The 21229-nt window shown below is 38.1% G+C and overlaps 1 protein-coding gene across 2 annotated transcripts in view; it reads left to right on the forward strand.

Annotated features, from left to right (window-relative positions):
• ATP9A (ATPase phospholipid transporting 9A (putative)) overlaps window positions 1–21229 on the forward strand; it is a 166361-nt gene that overhangs the window by 64248 nt on the left and 80884 nt on the right. For both annotated transcript variants that reach the window (XM_043982746.1, XM_043982747.1), the window contains 5 exons: window positions 1184–1235; window positions 3997–4091; window positions 6384–6464; window positions 9945–10020; window positions 21139–21215. In XM_043982746.1, coding sequence (XP_043838681.1) covers window positions 1184–1235; window positions 3997–4091; window positions 6384–6464; window positions 9945–10020; window positions 21139–21215 — 381 coding nt within the window. The remainder of the gene's footprint in view (window positions 1–1183; window positions 1236–3996; window positions 4092–6383; window positions 6465–9944; window positions 10021–21138; window positions 21216–21229) is intronic.

A 21229-nucleotide genomic window follows, 5' to 3' on the forward strand; every position in this document is an offset into this window, starting at 1 on the left:
CTGACTTTGCATTCAGAGGACCTGCAAACTCTTCCACTGATGCTTACTACCTGTGTGATCTTGGGCAAGTCACTTAACATTCCTGGGCCTCAGTTTCCTCATCTGTAAAATGAAGAGGCTAGACTAGATTATTTCTGAGGTCCTTTGCAGCTCCATATCTATAATCTTTTGTTTAGCTTGTATGTTCAGTTTTTTTTTTAGTACTAATAGCCCTTTACATTTAAATAAATGCATTTTGACTTTGTTTAGTAGGCTTATCTTTATGGTGAATTGAGTATAGTATAAAGTAATTTAAGCAACAGTCTTGGGAATCATACAAAAACCAAAATCTATTTGAAAACTTTCCTACCTTAACAGAGCAGCATTAATATGAACTACAGTGTCCCTCAATAAGCTATAAAATCTTCAAGTTATTGCCTTAATTTCTTTGCAATGCATTTATTAGTGTGGGGGGTCTGAGGCATGTGGGAGGTGGCAGGAGGGGTGGAAAGAAGTCAGCAGAATAATATTTAATCAGAGAAGGATTGTGCCTTAACTCCTTGCTGAAGAAAATGGCCATGCCCTTTTCAAAAGGATTAAAGTAGATGATACAAATGTGATTTCAGGGGAGAGTGAGATGTTTTAGACAGAAGTGCACACCCCCCTCTCTTTAAGCTGCTTCTGGTTATAATTATGCTGTATTACCATTTCTGCTTTCCCATCCCTCAGAAGATGACTTTCATTAGTCCTTGATACTTCTTTTTTCCTCTATTTATATTCCCCCCCCAAAAAAAAAATCAAGGAGGAAAATTAGCAGAAATAGAACTAAAGTATAGGAAGAGTATTTGTAGCATTACTAATAGAGAACTTCTTGGAAGAAAGCCAATAGTAGCCTTAAGCTCTAAGCTGGTGATCCTTTGATGGGAATCACTGGAGGTAATGGTTAGATTCTCTGGAAGTGCAGGAACTCCCTTCCTGTGATCGGATTTCTATGGTGGATTAGTACAATAGCAGCAACTTCAAGATTTTTCAAATTCAAAACAAAATAAATCCCCAAATCTCTGTTTGACAAAGAAGCAAACTTGAAAGAGGCTTTGGGCTTAAAAAAAATTTTTTTGTTGGGGAGGTGGCAATGGGAGGAGGGTGGTAGTGGACAGAGCATGCACATGTGTACACAATAACACTCTTTCTTTTCATAATGCAGAACCAACGGGTCCCTGCTGACATGATCTTCCTGAGGACATCAGAAAAAAATGGTAAACATCTGGGATCAATTTTGGAAATAACCATTAACCTTTCAGTGGTTATTTGGCAAAACAATAATTTGAAAATGTAACAGAAGTGGATATAATTTTGGAATCACAGAGATGAATCAAAAACATCTTTTTGATGGGCTAGCCTTCCCCCTCCTCCTTCCTTTTCTTTGTGGGGACAATTTATGTGATGGTAGATTTTGATAATTAAAAAGATACAACTGACTGGACCCACGTTGAGTCACAGCTGGCAAAGTCACACAGTGGCTCACGTTCCATGGAGAGTTAAATAAATACTGCCTGTTATCACTCTCTTCTTGGCCGAGTTAGGCTTAGCTTCAGGAGCTGGTGGAGGAGGAAGTGATTCTAACAGAGGCTTTAAACAGCAGTTGTCTCTCTTCTCCTAGAAAATTCCTTCAAGATGTGGTGATATCTGGCATTAAAGAGCCAGGGAAAAAAGCCTGCCTTTTTCATAAGCTCCTCATGAGTGACAGGGGCTCTACCTCTCCTGGGCCCATCCGTTTGTTTATTGTGATAGCCTGTGTTTTCTCGCCTGAACAGCTCAGCTGGCGATGGCTGCAGTTGTAACCCTTTCTCATTGTGGCTGCCACAATTCAACCGTCTCTCTGCCAGCAGACTTTGAAATCTCCCTACTTTTAATATTTGTAAGCTGCTCTGAGTAAATGGTGCCATTTTTCCTGTAACTGGTAGTCAGGCATGATTCTAGAGACCTTTTAACCTCTGAAAGCCAGAATTTATTTTCCTTTGAGGTTCTTGTGGCCTGCTCTAGGTGGTTTGGGTTTCCCTCTTCTATATTTTAGAAAAAAAAATGAATAGGGAGGGGGTGGAGAGTAGGGGTTACCAGTTAAAACTGTCTTCTTGTGACTGGCTTTAATACAGACGTTATGATTTGTTTTGGGGGGATGTAAACTAAACAATATATATGTGTGTGTATATGTATACGCACATACATACATACATATATACACATGGGGGAATTGAGAGAGAGAGAGAGAGAGAGAGAAAGAGAATGAATGGAAAGCATCCCAGTCTTAGGAACAAAGTTTTGGCTCTGTTGCTCACTAAGTGGATGACTTGGGGCAAGCCATTTTACCTTTGTGAATCTCAGTTTACTCATCTGTAAAATTAGTATGCTAATACTTTCATTCTTTACTTCCCAGAGTTGTAAGGAAAGTTCTTTGTAAAACTTCATGTGCTTAGTAATGGGGAGTTCTTATTCCCATTTTGTGTTGGTATAGTAACAGTAATAATAATAGTAATAACAGTCAACAGACATTTATTAAGTGCCTGCTATGTGTAGGGCACTGTGCTAAACTCCAGGGGTACAAAGAAAGGCAAAAGACAAGTCCTTGCCCTCCAGGAGCTCACAGTCTAATGGGGCTTGGGGGAGGGGAGGGAAAGCAACATGCAAACAACTGTGTACTAGAGAAGCAGCATGGGGTAATGGAAAAGAGAGGTAGCCTCCTGGCCAGGAAGCCTTGGGATCAAATTCTACCTTTGACACTTATTAGCTCTGTGATTCTAGGCAAGTTTCTTTTTTTCTTTTCTTTTTTTTTTTTTTGTGGGGCAATGGGGGTTAAGTGACTTGGCCAGGGTCACACAGCTAGTAAGTGTCAAGTGTCTGAGGCTGGATTGGAACTCAGGTCCTCCTGAATCCAGGGCCGGTGCTTTATCCACTGAGCCACCTAATTGCCCCCACTAGGCAAGTTTCTTAATCTCTCAGTGGCCTGGACATCTCTATAAGACTATAAATTACAGGGAATTGTGTAGATCTCCATTGGCAGAGGGAGTATCCTCATCAGGGAGTTCCCTTTACTAATGAGGTGACAATTCTAGTCCCCCTCCCTCACCATCTCTCTAGTTCTAGAATAATAATAGCTCATGTTTATATAATGCTTTAAAGTTTTTTAGAGTGCTTTATAAACAGTATCTATTTTTTATTGATATTCATTTTTTAATTTTGAGTTTGAACTTCTCTCCCTCCCCCACCCCTTAAGCCGACAAGCAGTATGATACTCATTCTACATGTGAAGTCATGCAAAGCATATTTCCACATGAGCCACATGCAAATAGTATCTCATTAGGTCCTTATAACCCTATGCAGTGGATGTTCTTATTATCCTCATTTTATAAGTGGATAGACTGAAGCTCTGAGGGGTTAAATGATTTTCCCAGAGTCATGCAGCCATTAAGTTTCTGAGATAGATTTTGAACCCAAGTCTTCTTGGCTGTGCTATCTAGCTCAGTATTTCCTGCACAAGAATGCCTGGAGAATATGTTCTGGAATACTCAGTGCATGACTACAGAGTGAGGCCTTTGCTTTTTAACGCATTCCTCCTCAATCTGTGCTGTCATATCATTTAACCAGTTGTGACAGATCAGTGCTTCCTGGCGATTTCTGTTTGACTTAGGTTGCGGAAACTACGCTGTATTCTGTCGCACCACAAACTGTTAGTGGAAAAAGTGGGTCTGACTTTCTGGCCTCACTACAGTGGTAGCAAGTCTTACAGCCCTTAAAATCTAACGATGGGGAAAAAGCAGCTGATTGAAGTTGACAGCGGAATGCTGTGTAGTGGTCTAATGACTGTGGTCTTTGAATGGCATCATTTTGAAGGGACTTAGAACTTGAGGTCCTGTTCCTGAGAATGCTTAGTGGCATTCATGATGATAAATAGAATGCTTGTTGCTTGATGAAGTGATACATAAGTTGGAAAGGAATATAAAATATGTGGAAATTTTGTAGGGTCTTGCTTCTTGAGGACTGATCAGTTAGATGGGGAGACAGACTGGAAACTCCGTTTGCCTGTGGCTTGCACACAAAGATTACCCACTGCTGCCGTGAGTATTTACTTCTCTCCTCATTTTATTCCTTCCCAAAATTTATTGTCTCCCACCCTTTTCTACTTTCCCACTTTTATTTTTTCTTCTCTTTCCTGTCCCCCCTGCCCCTTTTCCTCTCACTTCCCTTCTCCCTCATTCTCCTCTTCTCTTTCCTCCTACTTTTCCCTTCCTCCTCCCTTCTATCCCCTACCTCTACACTTCCCTTCTATCTTTTTTCCCTTTCCTTCTCCCCTTCCCTTCTTTTTAGTACTTTCTCTTTTCACTCCCCTCTGTTTTCCCTCTCTCCTTCCTTCTTCTCCCTTCCCCTTTTATCTCTTTTCTCTTGTCTCCTCCTTTTCCCTTGCTTCTCTGTTCCTTCTCTTTTCCTTTACCTCCTCGCCTTCCCTCCCTTCCTTTCTCCCTCTTCCTTTTCCTTTGATCTCATTTCCTTTTCCTCTCGCTTCCTTTCCCTCCTCTATTGTTTTTCTTTCCTCTCCCTTTCCTTCTCCTTCCTCCCCTTTCTCTTCCTTCCATCTCCTGCTTTGTTTCCCAAGAATCCCATGTTAAAAGGTTACAGAATAACTTGCCAGTTACTGTCTAGAAAGACAACATTGAACAGTATTTCTCCCCATTCAGTTTCATAATCTTTTATATTATACTTTTTAGGACTTGGCAAATATATAGAGTATCAGTACCATTATCTTTAATGCTTTCATTTGTTTAAATAGCTTATTATTATTGATTCATGAAATCTTTAAGAACTAAATAGCATCATTTTAATAAATTTTTTAAAATAAAAAATTCTTGTCAACTAAAAGAACATATAATTTCTAGGGAAGAAACAATGATGTCCATGCCTTATAGGGCACAGAGTTGCAAAAAAAAAAAAAATCTTTTTGGCAGATGTTAGGGCTGGGAGTGAGTGGGAGGGGAACAGAAACAAGAGCATTATCTCTTGCTTTCAGCCTTTACAAAGCAATTTCATATTTATCTAGTGCATTGTAAGGAAGCAAAGTTTTAAAAAATCCTCCAATTTTACCATAAATTACCCCCATCTACCTCACAGAGAGAGTATCCAAGGTATACTTTGAGATTTTAGGGAGCACCTAGATGTGATATAAAGAGGCTACCTGATGATAAGAGTGTTTAAACATTTGAACAAGCTACTAAAAGAAGTGAGGGAGACCTTTTAAACTGGGGAAAACTCCACCTATCTGAATTGTTTGCATTAGGCACTGGCAACATTTCTAAGTCCTCAGCACTGACACTGGGAAAACCCAGCACAGGCAAGGAGATAGAGAAGAAAAGAAGAAAGAGTAGGAGGGCAAGAGGAAGAGATGGGGGGGGGGGAACCCCTTTATTTGGTATGCCCAGCGGAATGCCTTAAACACAACTTTAGACCAAGGTTTTCTGTGCTGCCTTAGATGAAGGGTGTTTGGAGCCCAAGGACCCCACTAGGATGGTAGAGGGGAAATGGTAGCTGGCTTCAAGTGTTTGAAAGATTCTCATATGGAGCCAGGGGTGTGTTGGGCCTGGACTTAGAGCACAAATGTAGATTCACGTTCTGGGTGAGGGAGGGCTTAATAAGAGCTAGAGAGCTTTCTAGAAATGGAATGGGTTGCCTTAGAAGGTGATGAGTTCTAATCTACCTTGAGGCTGCATTGCCATTCGTTATGAATATTCTAGAAGGGTTGTCATTCAGGTACAGGCTAGATTAGCTGGTCTCCAATTTACCATTCAGTTCTAAGATTCTGGAATTAAGTTATGCTAGGATATGCAATACATTAAAGACATAGCCATTAAACTTAGGTAACATGAGGAAGCAGACAGTGCAGTGTATTGGATAGAGAGCTGGCCTCAGAATTAGGAAGATGTAGATTCCACTTTCACTTTTAACACATTTTGGCCGTGACCCTGGGCAAGTCACTTAACCTCTCAGTGCTTTCCAGCTAACTCTTCCAGATTAGAAGTTTCAGAGCAAGTATGACCCTGCATTGGTGAAACAAATTCTTTAATTAGGAGTTCCTTGTACCAATGAAGTCACAGACTCAGGTCCAATGTCATCCCATCAGAACAAGGCATTTCTTTGGATCACTTTAAAAGTTGTAGAAAGCAGGACTTATTAAGTAAGTGGCAATATTCTTTAAAAAAAATCAATTTAGATTTCCTTAACATGTTCATACGAATACTTGTTATAAAGTAAATGGATTCTTTAATAAAATAAAATATCTTTGAACAAATAGCTAATGAACTTAGAGTTTTTGCTGTTAGTATAACTTTTAAAGATTTTATTCTTTGTTTATGTAAAAGGACCTTCTTCAAATTCGATCCTATGTCTATGCAGAAGAGCCAAATATTGACATCCATAACTTTGTGGGAACTTTTACAAGGGTAAGTTTTTAAAAAATATATCTATGTTTTAAAAAACCCTCAAAAGGTTATAAATGCAATTTTAAAAATTGGTAATGGTGTTGTCTTTGAGTGCATACAAAAATGGGGGACGGCATGTAGAAATAGAAATAGGGATATAGACTAGACCTGTGATTTCATTGATATAGGGAACTCATTGTTGAGGATGCTTCTATCCATTCAGGTCAGCAACATTTTTGTAATTTACAGTTTTAGAGAGCTGAGAAGTTAAATGATTTTTCACTTAACCAGGTCATGTAGTGCCTGGCACGTAGGACTTAAATGATTGTTGACTAGATTTGACAAAGCCAGTGTTACCTGTTCATAACTCATTGGAGATTTATAGCATTTGAGTAAGTCAATCTACAGAACCATGTTAACTACTTATTCATGTAGATTTTCATGTTATATGACCAAACAGTTGAGTATCTATACTATGTTAGCTCTTTGAATCCAAGAACTTTTTAGAGTTCTAATGAGCTTTAGAGATCATTTAATCCAACCCCTTTATTCTACGGAAGAAAAAGGTTGGAAACAACTCGTCCAAGAGCGTACATACATCTATTAGAGGGATAGTGAAAGAACCCTGGATTTGGAAAGAGAAGACTTCAGTTGAAGTCTAGGCTCGTCTCTTTACCAGTCTGTTATCTTGAACAAATCACTTTTCTTGGCTTCAATTTCTTCTCAGTTGAATGATGATCCTATAATAGTATCATCATTATAGTCATTCTGTATCCTTTGTGTAAAGATCCACCCAGTAAATTCCTGCTTGATTTCTTGTTCAAGGATAAATTCTGTGTCTACAGATGAATTTTCTTTCTCTTGTCAAAATGAAGCCTATGTAACCTGTGCTTCCCTTTTCAATTTATCTTCCAAGAAACTTAAAAGCACATTCATTGCTCAAGTGTTGTGATCTTCTTGTCTCAGAGGTCTGGGGGGCATCCACCTTTTTTGCTGCTTCCTTTATTTAATCTCTTTTCTCTTTTATCCTTAAATGCCTTCTGTCACTGTGCTTTACTTGGCCCTCTTCTGAAGTAGATGGGGTATACCTCTTAAATGACAACAAATGGTTTTCATAATGTTTGCTAGTACAGTGGGGGAGAACACTGGCTTTGGAGTCAGAGGCATCTGGATTAGAATCCTCCTTCTGCTACTTATTTGCAATTCATTTTCCCCTTTCTGGGCCTCAGGTTCTTAGAAAATGAAGGGATCTGGACAAGATGGTGTCTATGGGCCTTCTTTCTCTTGTGTCCTACTCTCTTTAGTTCAATAAAGGAGGCCAAAAAGGAGCGGTCTGGTAGTTTAAAAGGTGAACCAGGAGAGAGCATTACTATGATGCAATCATAGGACCAAGATAGGCCACTAGAGTATCCACATATGTATGAGACCAAACTTGAAAACTCTCAGTACCTTGTGACTGTAGTTTATTTATTTATTTTCCCTCTGCTGTTAGTGGTAGGTATTGCTTTACAACTCATTGCCCTTTTTCATAGATACCCGTGTTTCTGCTAATGGAAACTTCCTCCTCTCCCCTCAAGCCTTCTGTACTGTACTTCTCTTCTCCGTCTCCTAACCCCTGTTCAGCTGAGAATCTTGTCTCCTACTTCGGGAAAAAAAAAAAAAAAGACTGGATCAAAGGAAGAGAGGAGAGGGGGTGACAGGGAGCTTTATGGTATAGGGGAGATGGAGAAGTTTATAGCAGATGGCTTCGGAGGAGGGAGGTGGCTTTCTCATCGCCAAGGCTAACCTATTTACTTGTGTCCTACCCCCTCCCATCACATCTGGGAGCTTGCCCTTTTCAGTGATTGTCTTCCTTTCTCTTCTTATCTGCAAGCTCCTATGGCACAATCTACAAACATTCTCAGTTCTCCTCCAGCCTTAAAAACTGTTTTAGTTGACTGCCATCCTTCCCCCCCACCTATCATCCTGTATCTCTTCTTGCTGCCACAGTCAAAGTAGGAAGAAATCAGCTACATTTGTTGCCTTCACTTCCTCAACTTCCACTAATTTCTGTCTCTTTGTAAACTGACTTTCATCCCCACCACTCTATGGAAACTGCTTTCTTGAAGGTTACCTGTTATAAGGCAGCTAAGTAGCACAATGAAGAGAGCCTTGAACCACTGAACCTAGAGTCAGGAAGACCTGAGTTTAAATCTGCCCTCCATCATTTACTGGGCAAATCACTTAACTGCTGCTTGCTTCAGTTTCCTCACCTGCAAAATGGGGATAATAATAGCACCTACTTCCCATGGTTTTTGGGAGGATAACATGAGGTATTTGTAAAGCACTTTGCAACCCTTAAAGGGCTATGCAAGTTCTAGCAATGATGATGATGGTTCATAATGGCTAAATCAGGTTCCCTATTTAGTCATCAATCTTCTTGATCTCTCTGCTGCTTTGAATATTGTCAGCCATCCTTTCTCCTTACACTCCCTCTTCCAGCTTATTCTGAGTTTTCTTGTCTTTGTTGAATATGTATGCACCTCAAGGCTCTCCATACTTCCTTGGTTGTCTCATCTGCTCTCATAGATCAAGTTATCATTCTTATGAAGATGACCACCCTACAAGTCATCTTTAACTTCACAGGCCCAATCAGTTAACAAGTCTGGTTAATTATCTCTCTGCAGTATGTCTTTCATGAATTACCTTCTCTAAACTCACATACCCTATGCAGTAGCTTTTGAATTGGATTTCCTGCCCCTGGTCTCTATTTCTTCCTCCATGTAGTTGCTAAAATAATTTTCATAAGGCACAGGTCAGACCATATCATTCCTCTGCTCAAAAATCTTGAGTGATTTCTTGTTGCTTTCAGGAGAAATACAAATACCTGAGACCAACGTATAAGACTTCTACAGTCTGGCAGCAAGCTGATGTTCCATATTTATTTTGTATTTCTTGTACTTTACATTCTAGCCACACAAATTTGTTAGTTTTTCCCCAAACTATATTTCACCTCTCATCTCTGAGCTAGGGCTGCATCACATGCTTGTAATGGAAGCAGTTCTATTTCTCTTTTAGAATCTCTAGCTTTCTTCAAGATAGTATCCTACATAACTCCTCAGGGACCAACTCCTAAATAAAATTGTCCCCATTGTGAGTCCCTTTCCCTTCCCTCCTCAAATTACCTTGTATTTTTTCATCTGTGTCCTTGTTCAGCACTCCTCGAACCCCCCCCCTCCACCATTAGCATATAAGCATCTCGAGGAGATTTTATTTTTTGTTTTTGTAACCCTAGCACCTAATGCCATGTCTAGCACTTAGGCAGAAAGTGCTTCAATAATTGTTAGTTAGATTTAATTTTGTGGCACCCCCAAAGAGTAGAGAAGAATGACAACAGGTTTAAAGTCTTCTTTCATGATTCCAACTTACCTTCTTTCATAGCTATAGATATTATATGGGAGGGGAATGTAGGAATTATGTGAGCTTGACAAATAAATGTATCTTCATCTTGATCTTTATCAGGAAGACAGTGACCCTCCCATCAATGAGAGCTTAAGTATAGAGAATACACTCTGGGCTGGCACAGTCATAGCATCAGGTAAGTGTGTGATTACTGAGGAATATGTTAGCAATTTTAAAAAGAAAAAAAAATATCATTTCGCAATTGGAATAATCATCTTCTGTCAGTTGGGGAAATTAGTGGTAGAATGAAGTTTTTCCACTTGTTCTAGCACCTCAGGGGAGTTGAGCTGACATCTAATTGCCTCTCAGATGTTTATAAAAGTGTAGGAATAGAAATTCCAATGGCCTCTGGGCCCTTCTGCATCATCCACTCTGAGAATAGGCCTTAATTGCTCCCTCTAGATTGACATCCTAATCTGTAACAGAGATCATGTCAGATTGAATGTCATGATGGAAGATTATGTGAGAGACAGCAAGGCAAGTGCAGCAGTTATGAAGGGAGCCAGTCAATATGGAAATATATTATGGTTCAATTTGAACTGTGGTGTTTATCCATAGAGGTGGGAGTAAAATCGGAGCTATTGAATTTGAATGCCTATGATGAAATGCTCCCTAGGCATCTCCAAATGGAAAGGTCCCAGGGATCCACTACTGGCAACCATCAAATTTTCTGAAGATGGTGCCTTAGGGACCATGGGATTCTCCCTTTTCCCTCTCTCTGGTAGCAGTTCTTGAGCACAATACCAGCTCACCCAGCCAATTAGAGTGCAAAAACTAATTTACCAAAGAGTGAGGGAATCACTGTATATTCTAATAGGTAGGAGTGAAATATGTGTACACTGGCTCTTTGGTTAATTTAGCTTTATATGGTCTGACGCTGGAAGGTAATGACTTGACCAAGGTCCCAGAGTGCATTGTCCCATGGGTGCTACAGTTATGATTAGATTTTAGGCCTTTCGGCTCCTAAACCTAGATACCCTTTTCATTTCATGTCTGCTTCTTCGTTGACATTGTATATAATATAGAAGACATTATTGACTCAATATGGGCAAGTTGTCTTCTCATTCCTTCCTTTCTTGACTTCTCTGGATGTCTGTTGTTATTCCATGACACTAATTGTCCCTTCCTCAGTGAGCTTTCAAAGAAAATGAATTAAAGCAGTACGATGAAAAGGATACTAGATTTAGAGTCTGAAGATGTGCAGTCTTGGTTCTAGGATTTACTACCTTTGTGACCTTGGTCAAGTGATTCAACCTCTCTGTGCTTCAGTTTCCTCATCTACATAAGGAAGGAGTTGTACTAGATGACCTCCAAGGTCTTTCTAACCACAAATCTATGGTCCCAGGAGTCATATTGGTCTTTATGGCTCAATAGTATTTTATTTTGGACCACAAATAGCATTGCTAGTCATGAACCTGATCTTCACCAAAAAGTGCTATGCCTTGGGGGAAGCCCCATGCTCAACTTGGCAGATCTATATTTTGCCACTTTTAGGGGGAGGCCCAAGAAACTGTCAAACTCTGTGTAGTGCTGTGAAAGTAAAGTTACTTAATTAAAATAGCTCTGAGCCCCTACTGGGTAGAAATTGTTCCTCTTCCCTGAATCTACTATATTTCATTGAGCCCTATTCATGTGACTTTGACATAAAGAAGCTAGCTTCCCATGGGAACAGACAGATAGATTTGGATATTATGTGTGTTTTACTTTTTTTTTTAATATATAATCAATAAAACAAATGGCTAATGCATAATGAAATATCTGTGATATAACTGAATGCCTATATCTTTTCTTAGACAATACCAACTTCAAACTGTATATAAGTATTTTCTGAATTCAAGAGTTTTAGGAAAGGTACAGTTTACATGTCTAGCCCTCTCCCCACTACTTCCATGGCACCCTACCCCCACCTATGTTCTTTGTATAAGCAGGCAAGAGAGTGCAGGAAAAAGAATTAATTTCCTTCTGGCATTTTTTTTAGTTTCACTAAGTTTCTTTTAAATTCTCTACTCTTTTTTTTGCCAGTTTAAATTCTCCTTAACATTTTTTGGGAAAATGTCAGCCATTTTGACTTGGGATTTCTTGTGTTGTTTCTGTATTTATTTTCAACTACCTTTTTGCTTCTGCTGCTCTTATTTCATAATCTTTTAAACTACAGTTTATCATCCATTTGTTATCTATGTAAACTTAGGATTTCTTGCATTATTTCTATCTTAGTATACTTTCTACTGTTTTTTTTTCCTTTGCTAGTATTATTCTATAACCTTTATTTATACTCAGATATTATAGGTTAGAAGTTTTCTTTTGTTCATCTTTTTGAGGAGTCTTAATTTTTTGATATTTTAAAAATATTTTGTGTAAATGGTTTTTAATATTTTGAAGGAGGCATGTGTATTGTTTTTTGAAGGAAGTAATGAAAAACCTCACTTGGTCATAAGCTAGTCCATCATCTTCCAAGATGTCTCTCTTTTACTGTATTGATTTTCTGTGTTGGAGACATATAAAAATTTATGTTGTCATAAGCCTCCTTTTACTTTTTATCTAGCTTAATAATTTACTTTGATTCTTGAGAGGTCCTGGCAACAGTATAGCTCCACAAACCATCCATACTTGTGTGACCTTTGTCCATGTGTATTTATTTGGCCTTTTCTTAACTCTTAAAAACTTTTCTGATCATCTGTCTCAGAGATATAGGGAACTCCAATTTATAAAGCATTAAAATAAGCTTTGTGTGATTTGTTCTAATAGCTTTAAATTATCAACACTGTAGGGATTTGCATTCAAAGGCTATCCTATCTGCTCTTAAAACAACTCCCTCCTTCCACTTGCATTCCAGACCTACCAGACTTGCCTTTTTTTTCTTTTCCATATAAATTTTCAAATATTTAAGATAATTGCCTTAAAGGAGTGGTAGACAATGACCTTTCTACTTTCTAAGACAATCAGCTGAAGGGATAATTCTCAATGGCTTCTCCTCTTTTCTAAGTTAAACATTAAAAGGTAGGGGCTAATGATATCGCTAAGCTTAACACACCCCAAACACCATATACACATGTTTGTATGCATTTAATTATAATTTACTTAAGTTCTTTTTTCTCTTGCTGAGCAATCCAAGAATAGTGAATACCCTCTTCCCTCCTGTACCTTTTTAGCTTTTTCTCTTAAAAGCTAAAATATATTGCTGTATCTGCTTGGTGTGTCATGTTAATGTGATTCCTGGGTTCAAATACTTTCCATCACTATCTGTGTGACCTTGAACAACTTCTTAATTTTTCTTGGCCTTAATTTCCCCATTGGTAAAATGAGAGGGTTGCCATCTAAGATTTCATCAAGCTTTCTACACCGCTGATTTTTGTAAGAAAAAAACTTTATTTTAATGAAACTTTTCTTTATTTTAGTTCTACATTCCTTCCTTTCTCCTATCCCATTTGAGAAAGTAAGAAAAACCTGTTATAAATATGTATAGTCAAGAAAAACAGTTCACATTAGCTATGTCTAAAATATTATGCTTTAGTCTATATTCTTTGTCCATCAGCTCTCTATCTGGAGATAGATGGCATGTTTCATCATGAATCCACTAGAATTGTAGTTAGTCATTGTATTGATCAGAGTTCCTATGACTTTCAAAGTTGTTTGTCTTTACAATATTGGTATTATTGTAGGGGGCAGCTAGGTGGTGCAGTGGATAGAGCACTGGCCCTGGATTCAGAAGGACCTGAGTTCAAATCTGGCCTCAGACACTTAACAGTTACTAGCTGTGTGACCCTGGGCAAATCACTTAACTCCAATTGCCTCACAAAAAAAAAAAAAAAGAAAGAAAGAAAGAAAAAAAAGAAAAAGAGGAAAAAAGGGTATTGTTGTATAAATCATTCTCCTGGTCATATTCACCGTACTGTCCATCACTGTGGTTTCTTTGAAACCATCCCATTTATCTTTTTTTTTTTTTTTTAGTGAGGCAATTGGGGTTAAGTGACTTGCCTAGGGTCATACAGCTAGTGAATGTTAAGTGTCTGAGGCCGGATTTGAACTCAGGTACTCCTGACTCCAGGGCTGGTGCTCTATCCACTGTGCCATCTAACTGCCCCTATCATTTATTTTTTTGAAAAAAAATATTTGTTTTAAAGCACAGATACTTTTTTATTCTCTTTTTCTGTTCCAAATTCTCTCCCCATTCCTTCACCCAATGAAAAGGCAAGAAAAACAAAACTGATTACAAATATGTATAGTCATGCAAAACAAATTTCTGTTTTAGCTATGTTTCTTTTAAAATTTAATATTTTACTTCCCCAGTTGCATGTAAAACAATTTTAACATTATGTTTTTTCATATTTTGAGTTCCAGATTATCTCTCTCACTTCCCCCCATTGAGATGGCAAGCAATTTGACATAGGTTATACATATGCAATCATGTAAAACATATTTCCATGTAAGTCATTTTGTGAAAGGAAATACAGACAAAAAACCCAAGAAAAATAAATAAAGAAAAAGTATGCTTCAATCTACATTCAGACTCTGTCAGTTCTTTCTCTGGAAATGGATAGCATTTTTCATCTTAAGTCCTTCAGAATTGTCTTGGATCATTGGATTGCTAAGAATAGATAAGTTATTCACAGTTAATCATTTTGTTATCATGGTATACAATGTCCTAGTTCTGCTCATTTCATTTTGCATCAGTTCATGTAAGTCTAGGTTTTTCTGAGCATTCTGCTTGTCATTTCTTATAGCACAATAGTATTCCATCACAATCGTATACAACAACTTGTTCAGCCATTCCCTAATTGATAGACTTCCCCTCAATTTCCAATTCTTTGCCACTGAAGAACTGATTAACTGTTTCAAAAAAGAATGAAAGAGGGGCAGCTAGGTGGTGCAGTGGATAGAGCACTGGTCCTGGAGTCAGGAGAACCTCAGTTCAAATCTGGCCTCAGACACTTAACACTTACTAGCTGTATGACCCTGGGCAAGTCACTTAACCCCAATTGCCTCACTAAAAAAAAAAAGAAAGAAAAAGAAAGAAAAGGAAAAAGAGAGGAAAAAATATGCTTTATTCTGCACTCAGTCCATCCGTTTTCTATCTGGTGGTTGATAGGATATTTCATCATAAGTCCTATGGAATTGTGGTGGGATCATATTGATTAGCATTCTTAAGTCTTTCAAAGTTGATGATCTTTACAATGTTGCTGTTACTGTGTAAATGGTTCTCCTGGTTCTGCTCCCTTTGAATCAGTTTCTAAAGGTCTTTCCAGTTTTTTTCTAAAACCATTCTCTTCATCATTTCTTATAGCACAATAATATTTAATAATATTCATACCATAATTTCTGGACTCATTCCCCAATTAATGGGTATTCCCTTAGTTTCCAATTCTTTGCCACTACAAAAAAAGCTGCTATAAATATTTTTGCACATATGGGTCCTTTTTTCTTTTTTTTTTTTTTTATCTCTTTGGGATATAGAAATGGTGGTGAGATTGTTGGTTCAGAATTTAATAGCTTTTGGGGCTTAGATTCAAATTGTTTTCCAGAATGGCTGGACCAGTTCACAGCTCCACTGACAATGCATTAATTTGCCTCTTTTCCTTCAGTCCCTCTCATATTTGTCCTTTTCTTTTTTTGTTAGCTTTATCAATTTGATGGGTGTGAGTCTATTTTGATGATATTATGATACTAGGATTGGTCTGTCTCTAGCCTCAAATTATTTGACAAAAATTATGAGAGTTTAGCCTAAACACCTTTTTAAGACTCTTCTTCCCATTCTGGACGCGGGCAGACAATAATGTCCTTTTAAATATACAGGCCTAAGGACTGTTAAATTTGAACTTTGATTCCATGAGCCCCATTTGGTGTAGAAATTAAAAGCAAGGAAAAATGATAGGAGCTTCATAAACAACTTGAGAAAGTAAGAATCCTTCTTCTATAGAGAAATGCCCATGCCTCACCTTCAGGCTACTATGAAATGCAAGGACCTATGTTCCTGCTGCTACCAGTTATACAAGCGGGGATTGGTCATGGACCTGAAGCCAAAGACTTCTGCCAGGTCTGCAGAGGATGTACCCTAAACTGGAAGTTTTTTTTAGAACTAGGGCAATTAAAGCTATGTCCCAACAAAGAACCAGCTGATGATTTCATCTCAATCAATTTAGCTCAATCAATTTACTCACAAGTTTTGGGGCAAGATAATTTGTGACTGATAATTCCCCACAATGTAGGTACTCATTTAAGAAGAAGGAAGACCATTATTTTCCCTGACTTTCCCAACATACCAAGACACCATATCTTCCTATAAATCTTCCATTGGGAGTCCATTCATTATACTGGGGGCCTTCTGCTAGATGTCTTCAAGCAGTCAGTCATCAAGCATTTATGAAGCATGTACTAAAGGCTAGGCACTATACTGAGTGCTGGGGACACAAAGGGAGGGCAAAAAAAACCCACACCCAACCTCCAAAAATCCCATGGTCTCTACCCTCAAGAAATTATATTGGTACTAATGAAACACTGAATTCCAGTTATTTTTGTTGTACTACATTACTGGATTGAATTCCTTTTCATTTATGTATCTCATCTTATAGGCTGTTTCTCTTGTATAATTGTTATTTTTCCTTCAGAAAGGTTATTACCTTAAATTTTTTTAATTTTAATTTTTATTGGTTTTTGTTTTCATATTATCTTCATTTCAGAAGACATTCCTGCCTTATCTTACCTAATATTCCATCCTTTATAGCAAATAATTTTTTTAAAAAAGAAAGGGAGGCAGAAAGCAATTCACTTAGTAAATCTTTATTAAGCACCTACTATGTGCAAGGCATTATACTAAGAGCTAATGATACAAAGAAAGGCAAAAGATGGTCCTTGTCCTCAAGGACTTCATAGTCAAATGGGGGAGACAACGTACAACAGAGGTGATGGATTAGAATTAAGAGGGGGCAGCTAGGTGGCGCAGTTGATAAAGCACTGGCCCTGGATTCAGGAGTACCTGAGTTCAAATCCAGCCTCAGATACTTGACACTTACTAGCTGTGTGACCATGGGCAAGTCACTTAACCCCCATTGCCCCGCCAAAAAAAAAAAAAAAAGAGGGATTGGAAAGGACATCCTGTAGACAATGGGATTTTAGCTGGAACATGAAGAAAGTCAGTGAAGCCAACAAGTAGAGGTGGGGGGAAGGAGAGGGTGTCATGCTTGGAGGAATGGCTTGTGAAAATTCCCAGTCAGGAGAGGGAGTTCAACAAAACTTACCAAGAGACCAGCTGGATCAGGCAGTATATGCTTTCTTAGACATGAAGAATATAGTCAAGGACACTACTATAACTAAATGCTGAGAGAATATTTGTAGGACCTCAAATTGAAAGAGATTGGAGAGATCACTGAGTATAACACCTTCCCTTTATAAAGGAAGAAGCCAAGTCCCAAAAAAGGAAAATGATTTGGAAAATGACTTAGCCAAGGTGATACAAGCAGTAGGTAGCAAAGATAGGAATTCAGCCTAGATTCTCTAACTTTGCATCCAGTATTTTCCATACTGCCCCTTTAATAACGAACTCAGCCAGTCAAATATAATGAATAAGAAGACTGAGGATAAATAATTGATCACAAATTATGCATTTTAAGAGGCTGGGTTTCTATTCAGTTGTATACAGATGCACAAAAATGAGGTGACAGTATGATCTATACTTTGTCAATAAAAAGGTCTTTTGGGCTTTCTGCCCTTGTTTTGTTTTTGCATATTTGCATGTGCTTTGTTTGGGTTGTTTTTCTTTGAGGGTCTTGAGAAGAAAACTCATTTCTGATCACTGAAGATCATTACCAACCCCCCTCCCCCTTTAATGATTATGCTCTAAAGGGGTAAGTCCAATTGTTTTCAGATAAACCTTCTTTGACTATGGGAGACATGATATAAATAGGTATTCTGTGACAAAATTTTGATGCTAGTAATGTTTTTCTTTTAAAATATTAATTATGAAATCATACCTTTGTTGAAAATGCTTTGTGGGAACATTTTAGTATGAAAACAGGCTTAATTTCCTGTGTTTTGGTCTAGAAGTCATCAGACCCTCAGGCACTTCTACTAGCTCTTGTGGTTCTGTCCTATAGTTCAAGTCCTGGTTAATTTGGATAGCATTGTTCTAAGTGCAGACCTCAGCTAATTGGAGTGGACTAGTGCAGTTCAGCAATGTCATGGAGCCTGTGGTCTAGCCTTCAGACCAGAGTTCAGCAGAGCCTGTCATCTCTACCATCTGCTGTAGCCACAGGGACCACTGAAGGGGGTCCTAGCTGCTGCAGGAGTAGCCTGCCATCTGCTGATGAGAATGCTCAGCCTTTTTCACCTAGCCATCTGGCTGAGAATGCTGAGTGCACAGACAATATTAAATTTAAGGTTTTGAGCTTTCCAATGTGTATTATGTGTAGAAAATATATACACATTTTCTTTACAATAATTCAGAAGAAAATCTCAGTTCCTTTAGCCTGACAATTTAGGCTTATTCTGCATATTTTTAATATCCTAGTTGTGTGTTTAACAACTTTCATATTTTTGTGTCTCATTCTGAGTAGTAGTGGCATGTTTGGGAGAGTCTTTACTTCATACCTTCTAGATGGTCCAGATTCAAATTATAGTTCTGCTACTTTCTACCTGGGTACCCTTGGACAAGTAACTTGACCTTTCTGAACCTCATTTACCTTATCTGTAAAATGGAGTTGGATAATTTGACCTTCAACATCTCTGCCATCTCTAAATATGAGAGTATATGAATGCTACTCTCCTGGCAGTGCATAGACTGTTTACAGATACAGTGGTGCCTAAAGCAGTAGCTAAGTCTGCATGCCATAGGTGCCTACTAAATGTTCACTAAGTTGATTTGGTCTGCCTCTTGGTTTAAAACTATGGAAGAGAATAAAACTTTTAAGGAATCTGTGACTTTTTCTAGAGTGTTATCTTCCCCTTGAAATAGAAACTATGAATACACAGCAATGATTCTTTTGTAACTTTGTGTTAAGCATTGTTCTTTTCACATTTATTTTTTACTGCTAAAGTAAATCATTCAAAATAATTGAACTTTATATGGATACACATTTGCACAAAAGCACAATTCTCAGTTGACTATTAGGTTGCTTGAATTTTTATCTCTTTTTAAATATAGGCATGCTTTAAAAATTTCCAGATGACACAAAGCTAAATCAATGTTGGGGGACGGAGTCAGGATTCAAAAAGATATCAGCAAATGAGAATGCTGGGCTAGATCAAATAAAATGAAATTGAATAGGGATGAATAAATGTTTAGGCTTATATTTTGGGTTCCAAAAAATCAACTTCACCTATGTAAAATGGGAGAGTATGGTGAGATTTCAGTTCATCATGGACTTAAATCTGTGTGATATGGCAGCCAAAAAACTTTGTTTGATCTTAAATGTATTGTGAGAGGCAGAGTCAAGGATTAGGGAGGTGTTATTTCTATTCAGCTCTTCCAGAGAAAGGTGACCAGGATGTAGAAGGATCAGTTGAAAGAACGGTGGGATGTTCGCCTTGGACAATAGAAGACTTGAGGTTGATAAGATAGCCATCTTCAGTTATTTGAAAGTCTTTCATGTGACAGGGAATTAGACTTGGTCTACTTGGTCCCAGAAGGTAGAACTAGGAACAATGGATGGAAGTTTTAACTGGAATTTTTTTTTTTGATGCAAGGCAAATATTGCTAACAATTAGAGCTATCTAAAAGTAGAATGGAGTTTCTTAGGAGACTGGGTTTTCTCTCCTTGGAGGTCTTCAAGAAGAGCCTGACTGACCTCGTTAGGTCTGCCATAGAGAGCATTCTTGTTCAGGTTAGTCCCATCCATGAGATTCTGTAAATATATGTAAACACTGTAAAAGGAAGTGTTTCCATTTCACCATTAGATAGAGGTGAAATGATTTTTTAAAAAGACAATTAAAAATAATGTGACTCCCATCTCAGCTGACCAAACAACAGCTCTCATTCCAGTGGCATTATGTTTCAGAAGAGGTTGCTTCTGTGCTGTTAAGTTTGGCTGTGCTCCATTACCTCCTTAAAGCAACTTGGCAGCCAGTGTTTACTGAGCTTCACAGGTGACACTGATAAACTGGGCATGAGTCTGTAGCAAGTATAGCCTCGCAGTCATGTAGAAGATTGATAACTTTTACTGACTGGACAACTCCAGTTTGCTCTGCAGCTGGAATATCCTCTTTATACAGTTTTCTGTTGGATTTCCAAAGGACATACTGGGTACCTTGATTTAATTCCCTATTCCTGATCCATTAAAATGTAATGACCAGACTCAGTAGCAGAATTTAGTGACCACTTTACCTTTGTATTGCTGTTCAAGGTCTCAGTCCTGGTTTTCTAAAAGAAAACATTGGCATATAGTTTCATATTGTCATTTAGTGTAGTTTGAATGGCTCTCCAAATACTTCAAAAAGATTTGTGATTTTGCTGGGACAGGCAAACCTTCTACCAGTGTAGTTTGCAACCCCTTCTTGTTTTACTAGACAGTTTGATAAATCGAAAAAATTAATCCCCTCTTGATCAGTCTTTTTATGAGCTGCTTCAAACTTAGCTTGGCTGTTCCTAGGATGACAGATTCATGGTCTGTTGTTGGACCTGAAGTCTCCCCAGCTTTGGCAAGACCCGAGAAAACTCACCCTTCATTGATAATGCCTGTGAGAACACATGATCATTTTCATTCTGTGAAGAAATATCTGGGGGAGAAATCTAGTGGGAGTTCCCCAAATATGATTCAGATTGTGTTTGTCTTAAGGGTATCTTGGGAGCATATACCTCAACACAAATATAGTAATTCTGGGATAATTCTCTAGAAGACTTTTGATGACCCACTTAATCTAGTTTGGAAGTACCTCAGAGAAATTTTTAAGCTTCTGCTATTAGCTTTAAATAGATCTCATTATATCCTCAGGCACTGACCATGTGAAATAAACTAAATAAGACTAAATTTCTTAGAATCTCACTTGCATTACACTGGGTACCATCAACTCTGATGAGTGAAAACTGAAATTTAGGTACCATACCTTAATAGCTTGCATTTCTATAGCATGTACAATTTATAAAATACTCTTTCCCTACACAACTGTGACTTGAAACCTGGTCTTTTAACTCCATTTCAGTGTTCTTGCCATCCCTCCATACCATCCCTCTCCCTACCAAAGCAATTTATTTGTAAGTAGCAGTGTCTTCACTTGTATTTCACTTGATTTTTTTCTTTTCTTTTTTTTCAATGATTTTTGTGTTTAGGCACAGTCGTGGGTGTGGTCCTTTATACTGGTCGGGAACTACGGAGTGTCATGAATACTTCCAACCCAAGAAGTAAGGTAGGTTAGAGGAG

Source organism: Dromiciops gliroides, chromosome 2, assembly GCF_019393635.1.
Source record: "Dromiciops gliroides isolate mDroGli1 chromosome 2, mDroGli1.pri, whole genome shotgun sequence".
NCBI classification, from domain to species: domain Eukaryota; kingdom Metazoa; phylum Chordata; class Mammalia; order Microbiotheria; family Microbiotheriidae; genus Dromiciops; species Dromiciops gliroides.